We start from the raw sequence: 27,398 nt of genomic DNA, 5'->3' as shown, positions 1-27,398 counted from the left end.
TGGATCAGGAGCGGGAAAAATAGAAGGAAACTGAGAAATACCTCAAAGAGGAGATGGAACGGCGAAAAGAGTTAGAAAGAAAACTCTTACAGCTAGAATCCTCCCTCAAGAATTCCCGCGACGAACAAGAAGACCAACTCCCGGGCGGAGAAGATCCTTTCAGCGAGGACATAATGAGGGCAAAAGTTCCAAGGAACTTTAAAAGCCCCGACATGGACCTCTATGATGGAACCACGGATCCAAAGCATCATCTGAGCAACTTTAAAAGTCGGATGTATCTAGCTGATGCCTCCGACGCTACGAGATGCAAGGCTTTCCCAACCACTTTATCAAAAGCAGCGATGAAGTGGTTTGATAGCCTCCCCCCGAGATCCATCACCAGCTTTGAAGACCTCTCAAGGAAGTTCTTGATGAGGTTCTCAATCCAAAAGGACAAGGTAAAACATGCACCGAGCCTCCTGGGAATAAAACAGGAGGTCGGAGAGTCTTTACGAGCCTATATGGAAAGGTTCAATAAAGCATATTTAGAGATCCAAGACCTGCCCACAGAGGCAGTCATAATGGGGTTAGTCAATGGGCTTAGAGAAGGTCCCTTCTCCCAGTCCATATCTAAAAGACACCCCGTTTCTCTAAGTGATGTACAGGAAAGGGCCGAAAAGTACATCAACATGGAAGAGAGTGCAAAATTAAGAGACCTGAGTTGGCGACCCGGACCCGCTTCCTCATCTAAGGAAAGGGAAAGGGAAGGCAAGAAGAAGGAAGAACTCGGTCTCGAAAGGCCCAGAAAATATCACTCTTATACTCCTCTAAAAACCTCTATAGTGGACGTATACAGAGAGATTTGCCACACTGAAAGGCTGCCACCCCCTAGACCTATTAAAAATAAAAAAGGGGGAAGCCGCGGCGATTATTGCGAGTACCATAAGATATATGGTCACTCCACTAACGACTGCTACGACCTTAAGAATGTGATAGAAAAGCTGGCTAGAGAAGGTCGGCTTGATAGATATCTCATGGAAAGGTCGGACGGTCACGGAAAAAGAAAGCGAGATGACATGGATAGAAGAGATCCACCACCACAGACCCCAGAGAGACATATCCATATGATCTCAGGAGGGTTTGCGGGAGGTGGAATCACCAAATCTTCTCGCAAAAGACATCTCAAGAGGGTTTATCAGGTCGAGGAAGAGACACCCGACCTCCCCACTATCTCATTCACAAAAGAAGATGGGCAAGGAGTAATCCCCGGGCACGATGACCCCGTGGTGATAACCATGATCCTAGCCAATGCCCATCTCCACAGAACCCTAGTAGACCAAGGAAGCTCGGCGGACATTCTTTTCAAGCCCGCCTTCGACAAGCTAGGGTTAGATGAAAAGGAGTTGAGAGCCTACCCCGACACCCTATATGGGTTAGGGGATACGCCAATAAAACCACTGGGATTTTTACCCCTTCACACCACTTTTGGAAGAGGGGAAAAATCAAGGACTCTGAGTATAGACTTCATAGTCATCGATGAAGGGTCAGCCTACAATGCCTTAATCGGCAGAACTACCCTTAATCGCCTCGGAGCAGTGGTATCCACTCCCCACCTTTGCATGAAATTCCCGACTCCAGGAGGAATAGCAACGGTGAGGGGAGATCAAAAATTGGCGAGAAAGTGCTATAATGAAAGCCTAAATCTGAGAAAAAAGGGCAAAGAAGTCCACACCATAGAGCTAGGCGGCACAAGAACCAGAGAAGAGTTGCGACCCCAACCGGGAGGAAAAACCGAGGAGATACAAGTCGGTGAGGAGGAAGGAAAAAATACTTACATAGGAGCCAACCTAGGGGAAACTCTAAAACAAAGGTTGGGTGAACTCCTAAGAGCTAATTCCGACCTCTTCGCCTGGAAGGCTTCTGACATGCCCGGGATTGATCCCGAGCTCATGTCCCACAAACTCTCGGTTTACCCAGGGTCCCGACCTATACAGCAAAGAAGACGCAAGCTCGGACCAGAGCGAGCCTCAATAGTAGAAGAGCAAGTACAGGCGCTCCTGGAAGCCGGCTTTATCAGGGAGGTCAAATACCCAACGTGGCTAGCCAACATAGTGCTAGTCAAGAAACAGAATGGTAAATGGAGAATGTGCGTCGACTATACCGACTTGAATAAGGCATGTCCTAAGGACCCTTATCCCCTACCGAGTATTGATACCCTGGTAGACTCCAGCTCGGGGTACCAATACTTATCATTCATGGACGCCTACTCGGGATACAACTAAATCCCGATGCACGAACCCGACCAAGAGAAAACATCGTTCATCACGCCAAAAGCCAACTATTGTTATGTGGTCATGCCATTCGGACTAAAGAATGCAGGAGCCACGTATCAAAGGCTGATGAACAAAGTGTTTTCCCCCCACCTAGGGAGCCTAATGGAGGTATACGTCGACGACATGTTAGTAAAAACCAAGCAAGAAGCCGACCTCCTAACCGACCTCTCACAAGTCTTCAACACTATAAGGTCGCATGAGATGAGACTAAATCCCGCAAAATGCGCCTTCGCAGTAGAAGCGGGAAAATTTCTAGGCTTCATGCTAACACAAAGAGGGATTGAGGCCAATCCCGACAAATGCAGAGCCATCCTAGAAATGAAAAGCCCGACTTGTTTGAGAGAGGTTCAACAGCTCAATGGCCGACTTGCAGCCCTCTCCAGATTTTTAGCGGGATCGGCACTAAAATCCTTCCGCTATTTTCTCTATTAAGGAAGGGATGCCAATTTGAATGGACTTCGGAATGCGAGGAGGCGTTCCAAGAGTTCAAAAGATTCCTAAGTCAACCTCCTATATTAACCCGACCAGTACCGGGAAAAGACCTCGTCCTGTACCTATCCGTGGCAAACAGGGCTGTCTCATCAGCCCTGATCAGAGAAGACGAGGTCGGGCAGCACCCGGTCTACTTTATCAGTAAGGTCCTACAAGGCCCTGAGCTAAGGTACCACAAACTAGAGAAGTTTGCCTACTCCTTAGTGATAGCCTCACGAAGGCTACGACCTTACTTTCAGGCTCACACAATAAGAGTCCGTACGAACCAACCCATGAAGCAAATCCTCCAGAAGACGGATGTTGCAGGGAGAATGGTTCAATGGGCGATAGAGCTCTCCGAGTTTGATCTGAGATACGAAACTCGGACAGCAATTAAAGCCCAATGCCTCGCCGACTTCATTGCAGAATATGCCGGTGAACAAGAGGAAAAGCCGACTACATGGGAACTCTATGTAGACGGGTCCTCCAACAAGACAGGGAGCGGCGTGGGCATAATATTGGTAGATGGAAAAGGAACCCAGATAGAGGTCTCCTTAAAATTCGAATTTCCGGCTTCAAATAATCAGGCAGAATATGAAGCCTTGATTGCCGGATTAAAATTAGCAGAAGAAGTTGGCGCTACAAAGGTGATGGTCTATAGCGACTCACAGGTGGTGACTTCCCAAATAAGTGGAGAGTATCAGGCAAAGGACCCCAATATGAAGAGATACTTGGAGAAAACCTTGGAGCACCTTGGGCGCTTTGCGGAAACCGAAGTTAAACACATAACTCGGGATCTAAATAGCAGAGCAGATGCCCTATCCAAGTTAGCAAGTACCAAACCAGGAGGAAACAATAGAAGCCTGATCCAAGAAACTCTCCAAGAGCCCTCGGTGTCAAAAACAGAAGATGAACAAGAGGTACTTGAAGTGGTCGGATTAAACCTCGGATGGATGAATCCCTTAGTCGAATACCTGAAATTCGACATCCTCCCCAAAGAGGAGAAAGAAGCTAAAACGATCCGAAGGGAAGCACAACATTATACTTTGGTGAGAAATGTCCTTTACAGAAGAGGAATATCAACACCATTGCTGAAGTGCGTACCGACCTCAAGAACCACCGAGGTGTTGGAAGAAGTACATAGTGGAATCTGCGGAAACCATCTCGGAGCAAGGTCGCTGGCCAGGAAAGTAATCCGCGCAGGATTCTATTGGCCGACCTTGCAGAAAGATGCCACAGACTTCGTGAAAAAATGCCAACCTTGCCAGATGCATGCAAATTTCCACGTAGCTCCACCAGAAGAGCTCATTAATATAACTTCCCCCTGGCCTTTCGCAAAATGGGGAATGGATCTGTTAGGTCCTTTCCCCCAAGCGCCAGGACAAGTCAGGTACTTGATCGTGGGAATAGATTACTTCACAAAGTGGATAGAAGCAGAACCATTAGCCACCATCACCGCTCAAAGAAGTCGCAGGTTCCTCTACAAAAACATCATCACAAGGTATGGAATACCTTATTCCATCACCACGGACAATGGAACCCAATTCACCGACGCCACCTTCAGAAGTTTGGTAGCCAGTATGAAAATTAAGCATCAGTTCACCTCGGTGGAACACCCACAAGCCAATGGGCAAGCCGAGGCAGCTAACAAAGTCATACTGGCAGGATTGAAGAAGAGACTACAAGAAGCAAAGGGAGCTTGGGCTGAAGAGCTCCCTCAAGTGCTGTGGGCTTATAGGACAACCCCCCAATCCGCCACAGGAGAAACACCCTTCCGACTAGTCTACGGCGTAGAAGCCATGATTCCAATAGAAATCAATGAGCAAAGCCCAAGGGTAATTCTCCATGACGAGGTCGGAAATATACAGGGGTACAAAGAGGAGCTCGACTTGCTCCCCGAGGTCCAAGAAGGTGCCCAGATAAGAGAAGCAGCATTAAAGCAAAGGATGACTACCAGATACAACAAGAAAGTCATTCGAAGAATATTTACTGCAGATGACTTGGTCCTAATCAGAAACGACATTGGAGTCAACAAATCAGGAGAAGGAAAACTCGCTGCAAATTGGAAGGGACCATACAAAATCAAGGAAGTGTTAGGGAAAGGTTATTATAAAGTAACCGACCTGAATGGCACTGAGCTACCGAGGTCGTGGCATGCTTGTAATATGAAAAGGTACTACAGTTAAAAGCGAACTCTACTCCCTGATGTACTCTTTTCCCAACTTCATGATTTTTTCCCAAAAAGGGTTTTTTCTGGAAAAGGGTTTTTAACGAGGCATCATAGTAGAGGCTAAGGGAAAATAGACCATCAAATAGGCTATCAAGACCCTTAGTAGCAGAAAGGTACCTTCCCCGATTAATAAAGATCTTTTTCATTTACAATATCTCTTTTAAATATCCTCCTTTATTTTTTATAAGTTTTTCTACGAAACGCGCCGACTTAAGCTCGACAAAACGTGAAAATCCCATGAACCGACCTAGATGGTCGTCAGGATAAAACGACGAGGTACAAGTCGGCGTAAAGAGGTTATATGAGTTGATCGTAAGAACTCAGGAATCATCCGACTCTTAAGTCAAAATGAAAATCCGAGTAAAGCAAACTCGAAAGAGCTCCGAGTAAAAGAAAACCGAGCTCAGAGTAAAGGAAAAACGCATCGCAAAAATAACCTAAGTCATGAAACTCATCAAAAAGCAAAGTTGAGTATAAAGGATACGAAAAGAGATTGAAAAACCTAGGATCGAAGGTTGCGTAAAAAGTCCTCAAGCTAAAGGGCTCGAAAAAGACAAGCCAAGAAAAAGGTTTTCAGGAAAAAGATCAAAAAGGGTTCTTCGGAATATCAAAAGCAAAAAGCATGCACGCACAATGTAACTTAAACCCTTATCCAAAAAGGGCATTCGCTTTGTCTAAAAACCCTTATCCAAAAAAGGGCACAGATCAGAACATTTTGTTTACGGCCTTGAAAGGCCAAACAAGAAATTGTTCACAACCACCAACAAACAAATAAAGTTTAAAAAAGGGGGGACCCACAGGCCGGGCCCCCATATAGCCATAAAAAATAATAAGAGTCATTTCTTCGAAGGAGTGGAGGAATCACCACCAGACTCGGGAGGAGCGCCACCAGGACCAGGAGGAGGGGCCGTAGAGGAAGTCGGAAAAACAGCTGAAGAACTCGGAGCATCTCGGGAACGAGGAGGAGACTCAACAATCCTCTGTCCCCGAGTCTTCAGGTCTGACTCGGAAACGACCTCGGGGACAGGAGGATCCACGATGGCGCCATCAATAACTACTTTGTCAGGATGTAGTGGAGAAAGATCCAAGTCGGGAGCAATGACTCTGACTTGTTCCAAGAAAATTCTCCAAGACTCCTCGGCGCCCTCGGCGATAGAGTCCTCCAACTCGGCGTATGCGTTCCGAGAATTTAGCAAGTCCTTCCTCACAACAACAATATCTTGGAATAAACTGTGGTAGCTCTCCTGCGCTGTTTTCCTCAAATTTGCCTCCAAAGTGCATTGAGCCCGCAGCTTACTCTCCTCCTCTTTAAGGTGATCCCTCTCCTTCCTCAGTCTATCTCTCTCCTCCTTCAATTCTTTCTCATGTTTTTCATAAATGAGAAGTCTCCCCTCCAACTCCTCAACCCTCGAGGATGCCCCCAAAGAGCTGAGGGGAGCCTTCTCAAAAATGTCCAAGAGTTTGTTACAAACACCCGCTGTCCTGAAACTCTCCTCGGCCATGGCGGTGAGGTGGTTTCGAACAGAAACATCATCCATACTTATAAAAGGATAGATGTTCTTTCGGACGAATGCCAGAGCATCCGCCTTAACCCCACCATCAAAAGAAGAAGAGCCAGACTCTGAAGTCTTGCGCTTCTTCTTCTCTGGCTCGGAGAGAGTTTGGGCAGAAGGAGGTGGTCGAGACAAACTTGAGGAAGAAATTATAAGGGGTTGAGAGGGAGTGCCAGTATTCTTAGGAGGAGGAGGAGGAGGAGGAGGAGAGACGACTGCTTTAGCACCCCCGGACCTAGCCCGGGACTTCGCCTTAGCCTCCTGGACCCTTTGGTAGGCCTCCTGAGCATTCCTTTTTGCCATATCTACAAAAACAACTAACAAAAAGTTACAAGTCGGCAGAATGAAAGTCGGCGGAAACAACTCGGAAATAAAGAATGCATGCACTACCTAGTTGAGATTGAACAAAAGTCGGTGTTCCTTGGAGGATTTTCCTGGTATCCAAGTATGGGGCCCTCCCCCACGCTTCTCGGAAAAACCCCACAATAGCCGCCTCCACCTCGTCCAGGTCATCTGGACCATACTTTTCACAAGAAGAAGGTGGCGACCAATAAAGGGGAAAGCGGGGGGAGGAATGCTCATCCAGGAAAAAGGGGTGGTGACCCTCTACAGCTTGAATTTTGAAAAAGAAGTTTTTGAAGTCGTGAAAAGATTCGTCAAAAAGGGTAAAAATCCTCCGACCTTGTATGGCTCGGAAGGATACCCATTGCTGTTTGTTGTTGAGCCCACTAAAGGGCTTAGTCATATGAAAGAGAAAGAAAAAAATCCTCAGAGAAGTCGGGAAGTCCAGAGCATGGCTTATAAACTGATAGATCTTCAAAAAACCCCAAGAATTGGGGTGAAGTTGAGTAGGGGCAACTCTACAGTGATGCAAAACAGATATCTCGAAATCCGAGAAAGGAAGAAAAACACCCAAGCGGGTGATCATGCATTCATACATAAAGAAAAAATGAGGAGCCGCCTCATTTTCTCTCCCAAAACAGACCCGGTCTTCAGGACCCGGGATTATCAATTCATATTTAGGTTCGTCTTCCTCCGAGGTACAGAGCCGATGATGAGTACGAATGTGAGTAACAAACTCCGCATCCACCAACGGCTCTTCCCCCAGAACTGTAACATCAACCCAGTCTACGGAGGCCATTTTTTCTTTTCCTAAAGGTAAATGAAGAAAACCTACAAAAGGAAAAAAAAAGGAAAAGAAAAATCAAGAAGGTCTCTAGAAAGGAGAAAAGAACCAATCTACAAAGCTATTCCTCTACGAAACCAAGTCATGCAAAAGACGAAGAAAAGAAACTGACCTCTTTCTGAAAATGAGGAAGCAGAAGTCTCCAAAGCCCGAAAGTATAGCACGTACGAACAAAGAAACAGAAGTTTGAAAAGATTGCAGAAACGGAAAATGGAAAGAGAGGGAAAGTATTTATAAACATGCCAAGGGGCATAATGGTAAAAACGGGGCAGTCATTAATGAGATTGCACCGTTACCAAAGCCCTCAATACTTCTCCAACGGACACGACGCTTGAATTGACGTAACTGTCAGAAACAAAAGGTCGCGAAAATCACGTCGGTTTCTAAGACCCGTGCTTCCTTTAAACAAGTCGACTACGAACCCGAGTTAATACTTGAACCCAAGCTTTAAAGAAAAATTTGGGCTCAAGTAGGGGCACTGTTCATACCCTGGCCCAATACAAAGGCCCAGGTCCAACTAAAAAGGCCTAACCTGAAGGGTTAAGCCTAGCTGAAGTACCGACCTTCATATAAGAAGTCGGTATCAACCACGACTTGGTCTGAAGAAGTCGGATGTGAGATTAGCTGGCAGAAAAACACTCATTCAAATGAGTAACCGCCCCTAAAATCTCTCTAACCGCTTCATAAAGCCATATCTTAACCTCCCCAAGATAATAGGGACGGTTAGCACCCTAAAGATACGGCACTACTCCAACGGTGGTTATTGGCTCACCACTATAAATACACTGACACCCCTCAGGTATCCCTAAGGCCAATACTCTCTAGACCTGCCTACACTCTTGCTAACTTAGGCATCGGAGTGTCTTTTCAGGTACCACCCCCCATTCACTCGCGGGCACAAGTCGGACGGAGCCTCCCGAGTTGCAGATCCATCCGGAGTTCTCCTCCTTCACACACTTGGGCCGTCAAACGCCATCCATCGTATTAATCTCCGGTTACCTACCGTAACAGTAACTAAGATCGAAGGTTTAGTCTCAAAAAAATTAAGCTCTCCAAAATTTAAATGTTAAAGTATTGCATATATATGTTCAAACGTGCAGTATCCCATAAACCAACATTGACAGTACTACCATCCACCACCACATTAGCACTGAAGTTGTCAAACACTGTTGGAACATAATCCTATGAAATAATCAGCAAAGGAAGAAAAACAATATTAGCATAACCATGATTCACATTCTTCCATTTCTAATGCATAACTAGAAAATTTTAAGATGATAATTAAAAACTCATGGTGGGAAAGGTATTGCTAGTATAGGATATAAGCATGCATGTCTTCCCAACTGCACCATCTCCAACAGTGACACACTTGATAAATCTGGCTGTACTCATTCTAACCTTATTAACTGAGAATAATAATGTTCTGCAAAGCCTTGACCAACAACCACCTATGATGAATGAATTACTCTTGAACCTCAGGGCAGGGTTACGTTGAGAGTCCAAACAGAGAATCTGGATAACTGTTCTTCCTTCAACTTCCCTAGTAATTTAAACCATGTTTTCTCATCACAAACACCACCACCACAACCTATGCTTGGTGATAAAAATTTTCCCTCTTATATGTCCCCTGCTACTTCTGGGATAAGCCAATTCTCAATGTCTTCTGGGAATCAGATCAATGATCTGATCTCTGCTTCAAATTCAAACTCACCAACCGTTGGATTAGAGTTTTCCTTTGACCAATTTGATTTGGACGGTCATAACAACTTCACATTCGGTAACCCACAATTTTTTCCTTAGTTTAAGTTTCTAGAAGGAATGATTTTGACTATTCACAATTCTAAGAAGTAGCGAATAAAAATTAAGAAATTAAAATAATATAGAGTTGTATTTTAATTTCTTTTTTTTTAATCTGCTATGAAGTTGTAGACTTTTCTGGCTTCTAGGAAGGAAAATCATTGTATTTCCATGTATTTGTTTTTAAGAATCTATAACTACTTGTATCTTAGGAATATAATGTGAAATATAATACATGAACAAGAGCAGGACTAAGAGCAGAGACAATCAAAACAGGGAAAGAAGGATGCCCAAGTCTCTACGGTTTGAACTGGGAAAAAGAGAGAGATGAAAACGCGGCTGACGGTGGAACCGATTTTGGTCGCCACGGAGCTAGGGCTGGTGCGAAGGTATCGCGACATTGACTGGAGGAGATGATGGCTACGACGCTGAGAAGATATGCGAGCCAAAACTAAGGGGGATAAAAGGAGAGAGAGAGGCGCGGTGGTGGTGGTGGAGCTTGAGCTTGCTTTGTTCTGCGAACGAGAAAGAACGAGAGAGACAGGGGCTGTGTTCAAATTGTTCAGTGTTTAAAAAAGAGGAGAAGAAGGAGAAGGTAGTTGCGGTGGTTAGAGTGGCCGGCGGTGGCGTTGTGGGTGAGGAAAGGAGAAGAAGAAGCTCGTCGACGGAGAGTAGAATACTAGGTTTAGCTTGTTTTGTGTGCTGTGAATGAATGGAGCTGGGGCACAAACTTGACCACAACGATCATAAACGCATAATATCAACGTTTTCGACAGAATATTTTAAATTACAGACAAATTTTTTGTTTGTAATAATTTAATAAAACACAGCATTTTTATTCATTTAATTACAAACGGATTTTTCGTCGGTAACCATTTCTCACGAAAAAAATTAATTTTTCCGATAGAATTATCGATGGATTCTCTTTTCCGTTTGTAATTTATGCTAATTCATTTTTTTGTTTCCGACAAAAAATACCTTATATTTCTGTGGGATAAAATCTGTCGGAAATATCCGTCTGTAATAACTAGTATTCTAGTAGTGACAATAGGAGTCATATTTGATTTTTTTATTGAGTCTCACAGACCCAAATGAACATGAATGATCAATATGTCTAGATTTTAAAAAAGTTAGAGACCTAAATGCATTTTCAAATATTCGAAAACTTAAATGTCTGCGGATCAAAAGGTCAATGACCTATTTTCCATTTTCTCTAAAATAAAAGTATAAAATAAAATCCACCTCCACAGTCTAGTAGTTATTATAAAAGATCAGAGCCAAGGATCATCGATACTTGATCATTAAGCTGCTCTAATAATTGATAATTAATAATTTATATTTCTTTGTGGATCATCTAGTAAATTTTGATATATGTATTCAACTACACGAAAAGGCAACTATGACATAATATAAATAGATGATACAAAAGGCTAAACACTTCTCTTCTAAAACAATAAAACGAGGATGAAGATGGTAATAATAATAAAAATAAGCTTTGTAAGCATATTATTGCCATTGTGCATAGTAGCTGCGGTACAAGAGTCTTCAGAAGAGTATTTGAAAGTTCATAATGATGCACGAGCAAGCGTTGGGATTCCGCCGCTGAAGTGGGATGTGAAATTAGCAAGAAAAGCTCAAAAGTATTTGAATAAACTCACCGAACATTGTCTCAAGGGGAAATTTCAACCAACCCGAAACCCTTACTCCGGCCAGAATGTTGCGTGGCATATGGCATCCGATCACTTTACGGGGGCAAAAGCGGTGGAGGGGTGGGTTGCCGAGAAAAAGTACTACGACCATAAATCCAATTCGTGCATTGGTGGTGATTGTGAATGCTACATTCAGGTTGTTTGGAGAGACACTACTCATGTTGGGTGTGGTAGAGTTAAGTGCGATAAATGCCAAATGAGATGCACTCTTGTTGTTTGTCTTTATAGTCCTCCAGGAAACGATGGTGAACGTCCTTACTAGTTAATTAAACTACTTTTATTAAGTATACATTAAAATTGACTATTAAAATTGAGTAATTCTACGTAGTCAAAGTATTATAAACAATAAATAAAGATACATAATTAATAATATCTGTGTTCATAAAAGAATGTGAATCATTCTTTTAATTTAATTAGCATAATTAATTTTTTTATAATTATTTTTTTATTATTTAATTATACTAAAAATTCATTTCAAATTTAATGTGAATTAAATTTTAAAATTTTTTTCATTATTACTATACATTTATAATTTTATAATTTTTTTTTCAAATAAAAATTTTAAATTTTTATAATTTTAATTTAAAAAATTTTCAAATAACCTCAACATATTTTATAAATAAAAATATCTTAAATTTGATCAATCTCTAGCTATTTATTGAAAACTAAAAATATCTAAAATTATTGGTTTATGACCTGCAAAATAAAATAATAAATAATAATAAAGTAACATCAATTCATTGATTATGAATATTATGTGTATAAAATTATAAATATTATATATATATATATATATATATATATATATAAAAGTATAGATGTTAAATTAGAGAATTTAACAATTTTTATTATACAATTTATATTTATATATAGACTATTATAAAATAAAAAATAAAATATAGAAATATAAAAAAAAAGTTGAAAAATAAAATTTTAAAAATAATTATTAATTTCTTATATTAAAATCAATAAATAAGTATATATAAATAGTAAATAAAAAATATTAAAATTATAATTCTTTAGTATACATGTGAGATAATTTGAAATATATAATAAGATACATAATTTAAATTTTGGTATTATTAATTGTAAAAAATTGTTAATTATAAATATTATATGTATGAAATTATGAATGTTATTAAAGTGAAATTCTGGATGTTATGTGTACCTTATCTAACTATAAATGTTATGTGTATGAACTTATGGATGTTATGAGTAAATTTATTAATTGAATAAATTAATTTAAATATTTAATAATATTCTTTTTTCAAACTCAATTATAGTAAAATTTAAAAATATATGTGAATTAGAATAAATTATTTCAATTTGAAAAATATGAAACAAATTTTCAAATTATCAAAGACAGTAATTTAAAAAATTATACGTTGATTTACATGTATGATGTCTTTAAAAAATATTAAAATAATTTGAATTATAATTTATTAGTGCACATGTGAAATAATTTAAAATATGTAATAAAATATAATTTAAAATTGAATAATATTAATTATAAAAATGATGCTGTGTATGAATATATAGATATTACATAATAAATAAAAAATATAATTTTATTATTATAATGTAAATTAAATACTATAAATAAATATAAATTATGTGTATTCATTTAATAAAAATGTAAATTGATAAACGTATATGTTTATAATATATTATATATTTAATATATGTAACCAATATTTTTATACACAATAAATATTTCAGTACAACAAAAATGAGGCGTATGAAAGGATGATAATTAAACTTTGTTCATCTTATTAAATAAAATTAAAAATAAAAGATTTTAGCTGATTTTTATTTCTTAAATTTGGTTCTCAAACTTTTTTTATTAAAATTATTTATTAATATATAATACAAGTTAAAATATAAAATATACCTCGAAAATGAGGTAAAGAGTAATATATCAAATAAATACTAAATTCTTATTCTCAAGATGATGGCATTATTGATGTTAATTGAGGAACTATTATTTAACAATAACTTGTTCGCTGGTTCGATCCTAGTGATTTTCATTATGCCTCTGATAAATGCATAATTGAGAATGAGTTGATGATAAAATCAATGACCTCCTAAAAGTTGCATGTGAATGTGTTATGCTATCATGTGAATGTATAAAACTAGCTATTAGAGCTGACTTAGATAGATGAAAGGCAGAGTTTATGCAGCAACCAACAAATAGACTAATTAATTTGATGAATTGTAATTAGGAATTTGCTATGGTCCTTAAATTTTTTTTAATTGTTAAAAAAGATTACATAATTATTTTTTAATTTAAAAGTATACAAATTAAAAAAGTTTAAATATTTAAAATTTACTAAAAAAATAGACAACAAATATTAGATGCCATAGAATTGGCCTTGTAATTAATATGTGACATTATACATATATGCATAAGTTTTGACTTGTTAATTAGGCCTAATGATCAATATCTCTTAAAACATTTATATCAAGTTAGAGAGAGGGGGGTTTTAAATCAAACATTTATATCATGTTAAACCACACATATATATGATATATAATTTTAGCAACACAAATAGTTATTTTTTGTAGAGAAATTGTGTTTATATTATTATTAATTTTAAAATGCTGTTTGAATGACTAATTTTAACGAAATTAACACCTCTATTATTGCAACATATTTTAGATTTATCCATCTTAGTGATGTTAATAATTTCATTATGGAAATTCACTTTAGTTTGCCAAGTTAAAGATATAAAATTGACTTTTTATTTTTAAGAGAGTATAAAATAAAATAAACATAAAATTTATATCATATTCAGTTCATCTTCACTTTAAAATTAAAGAGTACATGAGTTATTTATATTAGTAAAAAAGAAAAAATCTTTATAATTTACGTAATGTAGAATTAATACATAATACAAAATTTATTATATATCCTAAACAATATAAAATTTGTATCTCCTTATTAATATTAACTAATTAATATACTTAATCTACTATTTCTCCTTGTTCTTGCCGGTGAGTTATTTGATTAAGGCATTTACAAACTTTTTTAATTTGACCCCAAGTTATTATGAAAGATCAGAGTTAAGAATCATCAATCATATAATCGTTATACTGATGCTCTAATTGATAATTAATATTTTATATTTCTTTCTTGATCATTTAGTAATTAAATCAATACATGTATTCAAGTACATCAAAAGGCAGAGAGAGAGAGAGATTATAATAATCCAACCCAAAACACTTCTCCACTAAAATGAGAATTGGCAGAGAACCATAAAATGAGAATTATGAAGATGGTAATAATAAGTTTTGCAAGCATATTATTGCCATTGTGCATAGTAGGCATGGTAGCTAATGAGGCAGAGTCTCCAAAAGAGTATTTGAGAGGTCACAACACTGAACGAGCAATGGTTGGGGTTCCTCCGCTGAAGTGGGATGTGAAACTAAAAAAAAAAGCTCAAGAGTTGGTGAATGAATACCTGGAAATCTGCTGGGGAAAACCACCGCCATCCAAGTCCTCTGTCTACGGTGAGAATCTTATGTGGAAGTATGCATCTGCTGAACACGTTACAGCAGCAAAAGCGGTAGCGTGGTGGGTGGCACAGAAAAAGTACTACGACCATAAATCCAACTCGTGTATTGGTGGTAAGTGTGAAGAATACATTCAAGTTGTTTGGAGAGAAACTACTCATGTTGGATGCGCTAATGCTAAATGCCCAGATAGACCAGGCGTCGTTGCCAAATGCACCGTTACTATTTGTCTTTATAATCCTAAAGGAAACCTTCAAGGCCATCGTCCTTTCTAGTTAATCACAACCAATGTTATATGCTATTTAATATATTAATAATGCTAGGGAATCAAGATGGTTTCAGCCACAAATCAGCCAAATACCCAAATGTTTGTAGGTGAATCCAAAACTCCTACGTGGATGGTGTTTATGTTAGGAATCAGGATGTTTTTTTTCTTTATAAATTGGATGGTTCTAACTCTGTTTTTTAATTTATCATGTTTTAGGCATTTAGAAAGAGAATGAGAGTGGAAGAAATGTAAGCTAATTGAATCAGTTTCCGTAATTCACATTGCAATGATGCTAAACGTATTTCTTTCTAATTTAAATGTGGTAAAATATTTAATAATTAATTAAGTTGTTCTATTTTTAGCTGATTTAAAATTGGTTCAACATACTTTTTCTATATATATATATATATATATATATATATAATCAATATTTTGTTATACAATAAATATTTCAGTAATTAAAAAAAAGATGAGACACGTGAACGGATAATAATTAAACTTTGTTTATTTTATTAAATAAAGTTAAAAATAAAAAATTTTAATTGGTTTTGGTTCTTTAAGTTTGGTTTTCAAACTTTTTTTATTAAAATTATTTATTAGTATATAATACAACTTAAAATATAAAATATACTTCGAAAATGAGGTAAAGAGTAATATATCAAATAAATACTAAATTCTTATTCTCATGATGATGGCATTATTGATGATAATTATTGATGAGAAACTATTATTTAGCAATTACTTGTTCACTGGTCCGGTCCTAGTGATTTTCATTATGCCATTGATAAATGCATAATTGGGAATGAGTTAGATGATAAAATTTATATCCTCCTAGAAGTTGCATGTGAATGTATAGAACTAGCTATTAGAGCTGACTTAGATATAGATGAAAAGCAGAGTCTATGCAGCAACCAACAAATAGACTGTAATTAATTTGATGAATTGTAATTAGGTATTTGCTAGGTCCCTAAAAGTTATTTCTAATTGTTAAAAAATATTAAATAATTATCTTTTAATTTAAAAGTATACAAATTAAAAAATTTTAAATATTTACAATTTATTAAAAAAATTAGACAACAAATATTAGATGACATAGAATTCGCCTTAGCTTGTAATTAATATGTGACATTATACGTATATGCATAAGTTTTGACTTGTTAACTAGGCCTAATGATCAATATCCTTTAAAACATTTATATCAAGTTAGAGAGAGGGTTTTGTTTTTTTTTTTTTTAAACAGGAAGAAGTTTAACACATTAAGTGGAGCGTACAAGTGATATAACATGAATAAGTAATATCTATGTCATTTTTGGCATAGCCATCAATAACAAGGGTCACTTTTACACCAATCTTTAGAGCAATAAAATGATCTAGCAACACAATCCACCACATATGTTTTTCTATTCTGAAAAAATGAACTCATTTTAATACAGTCAGATATTCCATATTACTGAGAAAAAGTCCACTAACCAAGGTTTTTATACTTCTTTCCTCAAAGGCATTGTCCTCCAGCTCTCAAAGTTCTCTTTTATAGTTCCTGGGATGCTCCATGCACGACCCACATAAGTAATCCAAGCACACCATACCTGCCAAGCATACTCACACGTAACAAACAAATGTTGTACATTTTCAATATCATTATTACACATAATACAGACGTTGTCACTTCGTTCAATGATGCCCAATCTGCTCAATCGATCCTTTGTATTAACTCGTCCTACAAGTACAAACCAAGTAAATAACTCTACTCGAGGAGAACTAGTCCTTTCCAGATTCCGTTCGTGAACTTATAACTGAGGATATGTTCCGTCACAGTATGTACCTGCAACACCTACACAAATGAGTTAGGAGTATAAACGCCTTCCTTATCAAATTTCCACACCACTCTATCTTGTGCGCCTTCTATCAATCTCACAGCTCGCAAGATATCTAGCAGTTGGTTCAAACTGCCAGACTCCCATTGGCGGAGTTCCCTCCTCCACTGGAAGCTCCAAACCCACTCTATCCCATCTCAAAACCCACAGTCCCCAATCACAGATCCTTTGTTATTTGAAACCAAGTAGCGCTTCGGAAAGGAGTCTTTCAGCTTTCTCGACTGTAACCATGTATCTTCCCAAAATCTGTTTGATCTACCATTACCTACTTCCATAGCCAGACCGTCAATCATCTTTTGTCTGACCTGTTGCTCTTTTATTTGCAAGTGACATATATCTCTCCACACGCGGGCCCCCTTTTGCTGGTATAGTTTGAGTGGACAGTAACTGTTCAGGATTCAGATTATTGCAGGAGCATACAACCTTCTTCCACAAAGGACAATCTTCCTTAGAAAATCTCCACCACCATTTAAACAATAAAGCGGTATTACGAAGCATCGCATCTCCCACACCTAACCCTCCGAGTTTCTTCGGTGCCTATACCAGCTCCCACTTAACAAGTGTCATCCCAGGCCGTCCATCATCCTTCCCCCAAAAGAACCTCCTTTGCAATGAAATTATTTTTTTGCCACTGTAGCCGGCATTTTATACAAGCTCAAATAATAAGTAGGCAGACTATTAATCACCGACTTGATGAGGACCAACTTCCCGGCTTTGCTGAGCACCTTTGCTTTTCACATACTAAGTTTCTCCTCCACTTTATCTATTACTGGCTTTCATGTTTTAACTAGCTTTGGGTTTGCTCCTAGTTCAATACCCAAGTACTTCACTGGTAGACTTGCCGCCTGGCACCCTAATAATTGGCACATCCGACCAACCCACTCCTGGCTACAATTCACCAGTATCAAACTGGACTTGTCAAAATTGATACTCAATCCGAACATTACTTCAAAGCACCTCAAGAGTCTCTTGTAATTTCTGACCGTCTCCTCCTCCAGCGGACAGAATAATATAGTGTCATCAGCAAACTGAAGGTATGATAGCTCTATATTATCCCTACCGACTAAGAGAGGGGCTATTCTCCTATTCCTTACCGCCTCCCCTATCATCCTGTTCAACGCATCTACAACAAGCACAAACAGAAATGGTGATAACAGGTCGCCTTGTCGAAGCCCCCTTTCCATCTTGAAAGGTTTCGATGGTGCCCCGTTGACCATTATGAAAATAGATGCTGATCTAATGCACTTGCGATCCATGCCCTCCATCTTCTCCCGAATCCCATCTTTTCTAGTACAATATCAACAAAGTTCCATTTGACTCTTTTATAGGCTTTTCGAAAGTCCAGTTTGATGATTGCTGAGGCCTTCTTCTTCAGTTTTAGCCATTGTACAGTCTCACACACTATTAGTGCTCCATCATGTATCCTTCTTCCCTTGACGAATGCACTCTGTGATTCTCCAACTAGCCCTGGCATTACACTCCTCATTCTTCTTGTCTTCACTTTTGATATAACCTTATAGACGCATCCAATCATACTGACCGGTCTAAGATCCTTTATCTCCTTCGCACCCACAAATTTCGATGCCAGCGCTACCCAAGTAACATTGGACTCTGCTGGTAACCAGGTTTTAAATCAAACATTTATATCAAGTTAAACCACACATATATGATATAATTTTAGAAATACAAATAGCTATTTTTTAAGAAAAATTATGTTTATATTTCTTTTTCTTATATTATTAATTCCAAAATGTTGTTTAGAATACTAATTTTGGTGAGATTAATACCTCCATTATAGTAACATAGTTTAGATTTATCAATCTTAACGAGATTAATAATCTTATTATGAAAATTTATTTTAGTTAATCAAGTTAAAGATATAAAATAGACTTCTTACTTCTAAAAGAGTCTAGAATAAAATAAATACAAAATTTATATTATATTCAACTCACATTCACTTTAAAATCAAAGAGTACATTTGCTATTTATATTAGTAGAAAAAAAGTCTTTATAATTTAAATAGTGTAAAATTAATACATAACACAAAATTTATTATATATCTTAAATAATATAAAAATTTGTATCTCCTTATTATAATTAGAGGTAAGTATTGTTTTGGTCCCTAATATTTAGAGTCAGAATCGAAACAGTCTCTAATGTAATTTTTTATTTAGAATCGTTTTCAATGTTATATTTGATTTTAAAATTGTCCCTTCAAATAATTTTTTTATTTTATTACTAAATTACTTCTATCCTAATAAAAAAATTATAAAATTAAAAAAATAAAAGAAAAGAACATGAGGAGGAGAAAGGAAAAGGAGAAAGGAGGCGAGGGGAGGAAGGAAAAGGGTAAATGACCGGGGGGAGGAAAGAAAAAGAGGGGAAAGGGGGACGGCGCCGGCAAAATTTGGAGCCGACGTCGCCGTCGTCTTTGGGAAGCAGAGCTCGCTGAGGGTGAGAGGACACATGAGCCAGGGAAAGAGCTTGTCGTTGCGCTCCGCCAGTTTCGCCACTGCTACCGACCTCGTCGCCACTTCGCGTTCTCGCCGCTGCACCTCCCCACGATTCTGCTTCTACTTCGGCTTCTGCTTCTTGCTTCGGTTCTGTTTCTGATTCGGCTTCTGCTTTTACTTCTACTTGAGCTTCTGCTTCTACTTCTAATTCTGCTTCTGCGTCTGCTTCTGTGTATGATTCTATTTTTGTTTTTACTTCTGTTTCTGTTTCTAATTTCGATTTTGTTTTGTTTTTTTTTTATTTTATTGTTGTTGTGGGTTGATTTTGTTGTTGAATTTAATGTTGTTGTTTTTGAATTTGAATAATGTGTTATTGTTGGTGTTCTTGAATCTGATTATTGGTATTTGGTAGGAGTAAAGGACGTGGTGATAAAAGTGATGGTGGTGGAGGATATTTTTGTCCATAAAAAGTTAAAAACACGATTTTAAAATCAAATACAATATTAAGAACGATTCTAAATAAAAAAAAGTATATTAGAGATTATTTCAATTCGAACCCTAAACATTAGAGACCAAAATAATACTTACATCTTATAATTAACTAATTAATATACTTAATCTACTATTTCTTCTTGTTCCTGCATCATTTACAAGCATTGTTTTATAATTTGACCCCAACTTATTATGAAAGATCAGAGTCAAGAATCATTAATTATATAATCATTATACTGCTCTAATTGATGATTAATATTTTGTTTCTCTCTTAGCTTGATCATCTGGTAATTAAATCAATACATGTATTCAAGTACATCAAAAAGGCAACTATATGATATATACTGTGATGCACCGAAACTAATAAGGATACGGAACATGATACGACACAAAACACTCTGACGCGAATTTTAAAATCTTATAAGACACATATTTTTTAGATAAATTATAATGATGTTTTGATATTTTATTGATATTAAAATATAAATTAATTTTTTAATTATTTTTAATGTCTTATTTTAATTATATCAAATATTTAAAATATTTTTTTTAATAAATAATAATATATACTATATCTAAATTTATTTCAAGAATATACGTTAAGAATAAGATTGGATTGGACACGCTAACACGTGATGGTATTTAGGTGTGTTCAAACATGTACAGATAAAAATTTTTTATTTTTTATTAAGACACGATTAGACACAATACACATGTATATCGGACAAGTATCAATGAGTGTTGTGTTCGAAATATATCCAACACACTAACACCACAATTCAACAAAGTGTCCGTACTTCATATATATATATATATATATATATATATATATATATATATATATATATATATATATATATATATATATATATATATATATATATATATATATATAGCCATTATTCATTACAATATTATAGACTAATATTTGGCAAGCATTGGCCGAGAATAACAAAATGAGAATTATGATGGTAATAATAAGTTTTGCAAGCATCTTATTGTCATTGTGCATAGTAGCTTTGGTAGCTAATGAGGTAGAGCCTCCAGAAGAGTATTTGAGAGGCCACAACACTGCCCGAGCAATGGTTGGGGTTCCTCCGCTGAAGTGGGATGTGAAACTAAAAAAGAAAGCTCAAAAGTTTGTGAATAAAGGCCTCCAAATCTGCAGGGGAAAACCACCGCCATCCAAGTCACCTATCTACGGCCAGAATCTTATGCTGCAGTATGAATCTGCTGAGCACGCTACAGCAGCAACAGCGGTAGCGAGGTGGGTGGCACAAAAAAAGTACTACGACCATAAATCCAACTCGTGTATTGGTGGTAAGTGTGAAGAATACATTCAAGTTGTTTGGAGAGAAACTACTCATGTTGGATGCGCTAATGCTAAATGCCCAGAAACACTATGCTCCATGGCCAAGTGCACCATTATTGTTTGTCTTTATAGTCCTAAAGGAAACCTTCAAGGCCATCGTCCTTTCTAGCTAATTACAACCAATGTTATATGCACCAATTTTTCTCTTCATTTTTTGCTATACACCTTTAAATTTTCGTTAAAAAAAAAGAGAAAATAATTAAAAAAATGGTGCATGCAAATATCATTTCTCTTTTAATATGTAGTATGTACTATAAATTTGCACTTTCTATTATCGTTCTTGTTAATCTTCTGGTTTTTTGTTGTTATTAATTAATTTTAGCTTATAAGAACGTTCTTTTTTTTAGCCTTGTATATATGCATGTTATGTTTTCCTTCTTATTAAAAACAAAAACAGTCTGCAGTTAGTAGTATTACACATTAGTATTTTTTAGATAATTAACAAATCTTTTACCCTAACAAAGTAAAGATTAATACATCAAATAACAATAATATTTAAGAGCCAAAATAAAATCAACTTAAAACATTCTAATAATGTTATCGTGTACAATTTTAATAATTATCAGTTACTTTATTTTGTATTTATTAATTATGGTTAGAATAATTAAATAATATTAAATATAATAAATATTCTGTTCAGTTACTTTTTTATTGAATTTAAAAAAAATTTATATTTTTATTTTTAAAATTATTAATTTAAAATTAATATTTAAAAAATAAATTATAAAAATAAAATATATAAAATTGCAGACATTAAATTAAATAAAATAATATTAGCACTTCGAGGAACTATATTAACAATAACTTCTTTATTGATTTTTATATATATTATTATGCCATTCACAAATGCATAACTGAGAAAGAGATTAATGATAAAATCTATGGCTTTCAAGAAGTTACATGCGAATGTGTTAATTAATTGTGTTTTTGGATTATAATTTGTAAATAGAAATTTACATAAAATTGATTTTATTAAAAAATAAGTTTGGATTAATGTAATTTATATTTGGTAATTTTTATATTAAAATTGATTATAGTAAAATAAATGTTATTTAAATTATACTACTTAAAATTTATTTTTAGATGAAAAATTACTAAAAGAGACATCAATTTAAATAATTTTTTTATATACATACAAAATTAGAACAATAATAAAAATAATATAAAAAATATTTATCATATAAATAAAATAAATACAATAAAAAATAAAATGATGAAAAAGAGTACTATAAATTTTATAATGTTAAATAAAAAATTCTATAATTTTTTTAGTACAGTTAGTATTCTTTATATTAGTATTATTTTGTATTATAAATTTTTATTATTTATGCCTCTATTGTTATTTATAATTAATTTTTTATTTATTTTGTCCTTTTCTATAAAGTACATCAAAGAAATAAAAAAAATCATACAAATAAAAATAATAAAAATTTCATAAAACCAACAATATATATCATATAAAAAAATACCATAAAAATAAAAAATTCATATAAATAAAATTAAATAAAAAAATTCACACACAGCATACATACAATGCAATAAAGAATAAAAAAATTTATATGAACAAAAAATAATAAAAATATCATAAAAATTAATAAAATACCTGAAAAATTAGAGCATTATAAAAAAATAAAAATAAGAGGGGTGCTAGGGCCAGCAACTTTGTATTTTGTAACCATCAATTAGCCATCAATAGTGTTTTTAATGGTGTGAAATTACATCTAATGGTGAGAGATCACTCACTTTTCTTTTGATGGTTAAGTGCTGGCTACAAAACACAAAAATTGCTGGCTCCCTAGATTTTCTCTAAAAAAAAATCAACAACATTTGTCTTATGAATAAAAGAAATACAATAAAATAAATAAAAAATTATATAAACAAAGGAAAAAAAATAAAAATAATATAGTAAATGATAAAAAAAATTCATATAAAAATATAACATGAGAAATCAGAACACTGCACAAATAATATAAAAATATTTATCATATAAATAAAAAATATAATAAAAACATAAAAATTAAAATATAAAAATGAGTACTAAAAATAATAAAAAAATTAAAATATTCAATTTGTTAGTGATTGAAATAAATTTGAACGATTTTTATGAAAAAAAATTGGAACAAAGAACTATGAAGAAGTAGGAAGAACTACAAAAAATTACTATGAAGGTAATAGTTACTGTATTTTTTTATAGAAAAAAATGAAAAGTAAAATTGATAAAAAAAGAAATAAAATTTTTACCTAATTCTTCAAGAGTAATTAGCAATTATGAATGTTCAAAGGTTTATGTTCAAAAAGATAAAAATTATCAAATATAAAAATAAAATTTTTAAAAAATTCAAATATACTTCTTTTTTTTTTCAATGGATTTGTCAAACACATTCTAAGTCTTGTATAGAACAGAAGTCAAGGATAGATAATGTGTATAGAACTATTACAACTATGTGGAAAGATTACAGACCTAGTGCAACTCAGATGAAAAGCTGAATCTATGCAGCAATTAAACAATTAGTAGGTATTTAATGTACGTAGTATGTATCTTATATCTATTAGGTGTATACATCTTATGACTAATATTATGAAAAAAAATCTAAACTTATTTTATTTGATTTAATATCTATAATTTTATATATATAATATTTAACATTAGATATTTATTATATTTAATACTATATATTTACTTTAAAAATAATTAATAAAAATAAAATAAAATAATTTTAAATTAATTTAGATTCATTTTTATTATCTCTTAAATATTTTTCCTTAGTTCGTATGATATAAAATAAACAGATGTGCATAAATAATTTGGAATTATTTCTGATCGAATTTAACAAATAACTATGGTAATAAAGCTAACAGCTACAAAAAGTAATTCTCAACTATATAAATGAAGGTTTAGGAGCATATAATAATTACTTGTTAGGTTCGATGAGTCATTTGATTCAGCCTACAATTTTTTTTTTTAATTTGACCCCAAGTTATTATGAAAGATCAGAGCCAAAGATAATTGATAATACGACTGTATTTAATTTGATACATTGTAGTTAATATGTGAAATTGTACATATATGCATAGTTTTTGAGAGAGAGAGAGAGAGAGAGATTTATACCAAGTTAAATCACACATACATGATGTAATTTTTAGCAATAAAAATAGTTATTTTTAAGAAATTATATTTATATTATTTGATTCAGCCATTTATAAGCTGTTTTAATTTGACCTCATGTTATTATGAAAGATCAGAATCAAGAGTCATCGATTATACTTAATCATTCTGCTGATCTGATTGATAACTAATATTTTATATTATTTCATTCTCCATCATCTAGTAATTAAATCAATACATGTATTCAAGAACATCAAAAGGCAACTATGATATAATATAAATACATTATACATATCCAACCCCAAAAACTTGTCTAATTTTTTGCGAAACATTGGCAAAAAAACAATAAAATGAGGATGAAGATGGTAATAATAATAAGTTCTGTAAGCATATTATTATTACCATTTTGCATATTAGCTGAGTCGCCAGAGTATCAAGAACAGTATTTGCAAGGCCACAACGCTGCACGAGCAAGCGTTGGGGTTCCTCCATTAACGTGGAATGAAAACCTAGAAAAAAAAGCTCACGAATTTTTGAAGAAACACATCATAGATCCCCTCGAGGGAAAACCAAGGCCATCGGAGTCCCATAAGTACGGCCATAATCTCGCGTGGCATGAGGGACCCGAAAAGTTTACGGGAAGAGTGGCGACGGCGCGTTGGGTGGCGGAGAAAGCACACTACGACCATGAATCCAACTCGTGCATTGGTGATGATTGTGAATGCTACGTTCAGGTTGTTTGGAAAGACACTACTGAAATTGGGTGCGCTGAAATGAAGTGGAAAAAGGATTTCATCTTTTTTGCCTGTCTCTACAGTCCTCCAGGAAACATTCACGGTCGTCGCCCTTATTAGTTAATTATTACGACCAATGTTATATGCACCATTTTTTATATACGGTGAAAACTTTCGTGCAGTTGTATTGTGAAGTTGATAATTGAAAGTCATTAAATAATTTGATAAGTTTGACTAAATTATCATTTAACAATTTTTAATTATCAACTTCACATGAATACAATTACATATGAATTTTTAACTTCTTTTATACAACTTTTATTTTTCGTAGAAAAAAAAAAAACAATTGTCTATTACATAAAAAAAATGTATAAAAAATGGTGCAAGTGTATCGTTTCTTTTTTATTACTACTTACTAAATAAAACATGTTAGTACTCTACCATATATACCAACATGTAAGAATGTAATAATCGGCTAATATGTATTACAAGTTTAACTTGCACTTTCTATTATCGTTCTTGCATTGTTGATTTTGTAGTTTTTTGTGGTTATTAACTTTAGCTTATAACTATGGTTGTGTTTATCCAAGGCTTTTTTAATTTTTTGCCTTGTATACATGTACATAACATGCATATAAAGAATTTTCAAGTATAGTATTAAAAATTAAAACAGTTTTCAAGTAATATTAAACATTAATTTTTTAGATAATTAACAAATTCTTGATCCTCAATAAAGGAAAATAAAGAGTAGTACATCAAATAAATACTAAATTCTTGAGCTTATAACAGGACAAAGAATAAGCCCTAATGGTGATTCTTTTATATTCTCATGAGTCATGACGATAGAATTATTGATGTTGATTAACTATTTTAAATAGCAATAATAACTTGTTTCATGTAACACCTAATATTATTATACTAGGCTTAAATTTTATTTAGATGATCTTGGTCGTCAATATTAACTCTCTCAGAATTTTCAAAAGAAAATTATTATATAAAATAATTTATAAAAAATAGTTCGGTACTTAATTTTTCTTTAAAAATTATTTGAAAAGAGTCTTTGACCATTAGAATAGTCTGAAAAATGTAAGTAGCCCTAATAGTAACAACATGAAAGATGGAACTACAAAATTGTAAAGACAAAACATTGACAAATTTTACTCGCATCTAATGATAATCATATAAAAAAAATCATAACCACAATTATAGTTACTCAACGAAAATTAAATAAGACACAAAAAATTTTAATTCTATTATTTTATGTAACTATGACAAAATCCATCACCAATCTTCTATCTTTAACATGAATTTAACCAAGTGCTTAATCTTCAGTGTCTATATTCTTAATATCCAGCTCTTAATCATCATGCGATAATGTATTGGTCTTTTTAATTTAACCGAATAGCACAGATTTTGCATTACGTTTTTCTTGAAGATGATATGGAAAGAGGGATAAAGAATAAAAGTTTTTCAATAATTTTTTTATATAGTGTCATTATATCCATCTTTTGTCACTATAAATTTAAAAAAAATTATGATAATACAATGTTATTCAAATATTATTTTGAATGTTTTTGTTAGTCGGATTGATATAATTTTTAGATGTTTCTCATTTACTTATGACTCATGTAATTCATGATTGTTAAAATACCTATAATGCTAAATATACAGATGTAAACACATGGATTTTAACTTGATTTTTCTTGTCATTCTCCTAATTTTTTCTTACATGAATTGAAAACGATTTCTTGTTGACATAAACTCTTTTACAATGTACGAATAAATTTGATGAGAGTTTTCTTTTCTTACTGAAAATTTTTATACCAAAAGCTTGTCAATCACTTTTTTTTATTGAAAGATAATTTTCTTAATTTTTTAATGCACATAAGGTAGTTATTGTAATGCTTGATATGTATGTAATAAAGAGACATTATACCATAATATATAATAACATCCATATTTACAAATATTTAATATATGACACAAAAAATAGTATATAACCCCTAGTTTCAGTGAAATTTATGAAAATTTTATATATATATATATTCTAATATAAATAGGCACAATTCGTTAGTAAAAAAAATTTGTTCTATGTCTTTATTTTGTGTGTGTTTTGATGTAGATATGAATCTTTGGTTAAGGAAAGTTTTATTATTCTAAGTATATACGTGAGATTAAGATTAGAGGTAGTTAGAATTTGGTTAGGAACTGATAGATCATAAAACATTAATAAAAAATAATATAAACCGGTTGAACCAGCAATTTTGAATAACCGGCCGGTTTGAACTTTTTTTAATCCCTTTCCCAAAATGAAACCATAACTAGTAA

The 27,398-nt window shown here is 34.2% G+C and overlaps 3 protein-coding genes across 3 annotated transcripts; 2 read left to right on the top strand and 1 right to left on the bottom strand.

The window, feature by feature from the left end:
* The first annotated feature begins 11,013 nt into the window (after positions 1-11,013).
* On the top strand, positions 11,014-11,520 carry LOC112718135 (pathogenesis-related protein 1A). The gene has a single exon (XM_025770032.2). It carries the CDS (start codon positions 11,014-11,016, stop codon positions 11,518-11,520), a length of 507 nt encoding a protein of 168 aa, XP_025625817.1.
* Positions 11,521-14,584: 3,064 nt separating this feature from the next.
* Positions 14,585-15,046, top strand: LOC112717200 (pathogenesis-related protein PRB1-3). The gene has a single exon (XM_025769297.3). It carries the CDS (start codon positions 14,585-14,587, stop codon positions 15,044-15,046), a length of 462 nt encoding a protein of 153 aa, XP_025625082.3.
* Positions 15,047-17,689: 2,643 nt separating this feature from the next.
* On the bottom strand, positions 17,690-18,178 carry LOC140175540 (uncharacterized mitochondrial protein AtMg01250-like). The gene has a single exon (XM_072204044.1). It carries the CDS (start codon positions 18,176-18,178, stop codon positions 17,690-17,692), a length of 489 nt encoding a protein of 162 aa, XP_072060145.1.
* Positions 18,179-27,398: the final 9,220 nt, after the last annotated feature.

The sequence above is a fragment of the Arachis hypogaea genome, chromosome 10 (assembly GCF_003086295.3).
Source record: "Arachis hypogaea cultivar Tifrunner chromosome 10, arahy.Tifrunner.gnm2.J5K5, whole genome shotgun sequence".
NCBI lineage: Eukaryota > Viridiplantae > Streptophyta > Magnoliopsida > Fabales > Fabaceae > Arachis > Arachis hypogaea.
Note: the sequence above shows the minus strand (reverse complement) of the source record. Positions and strands in the feature narration are given on the sequence as shown.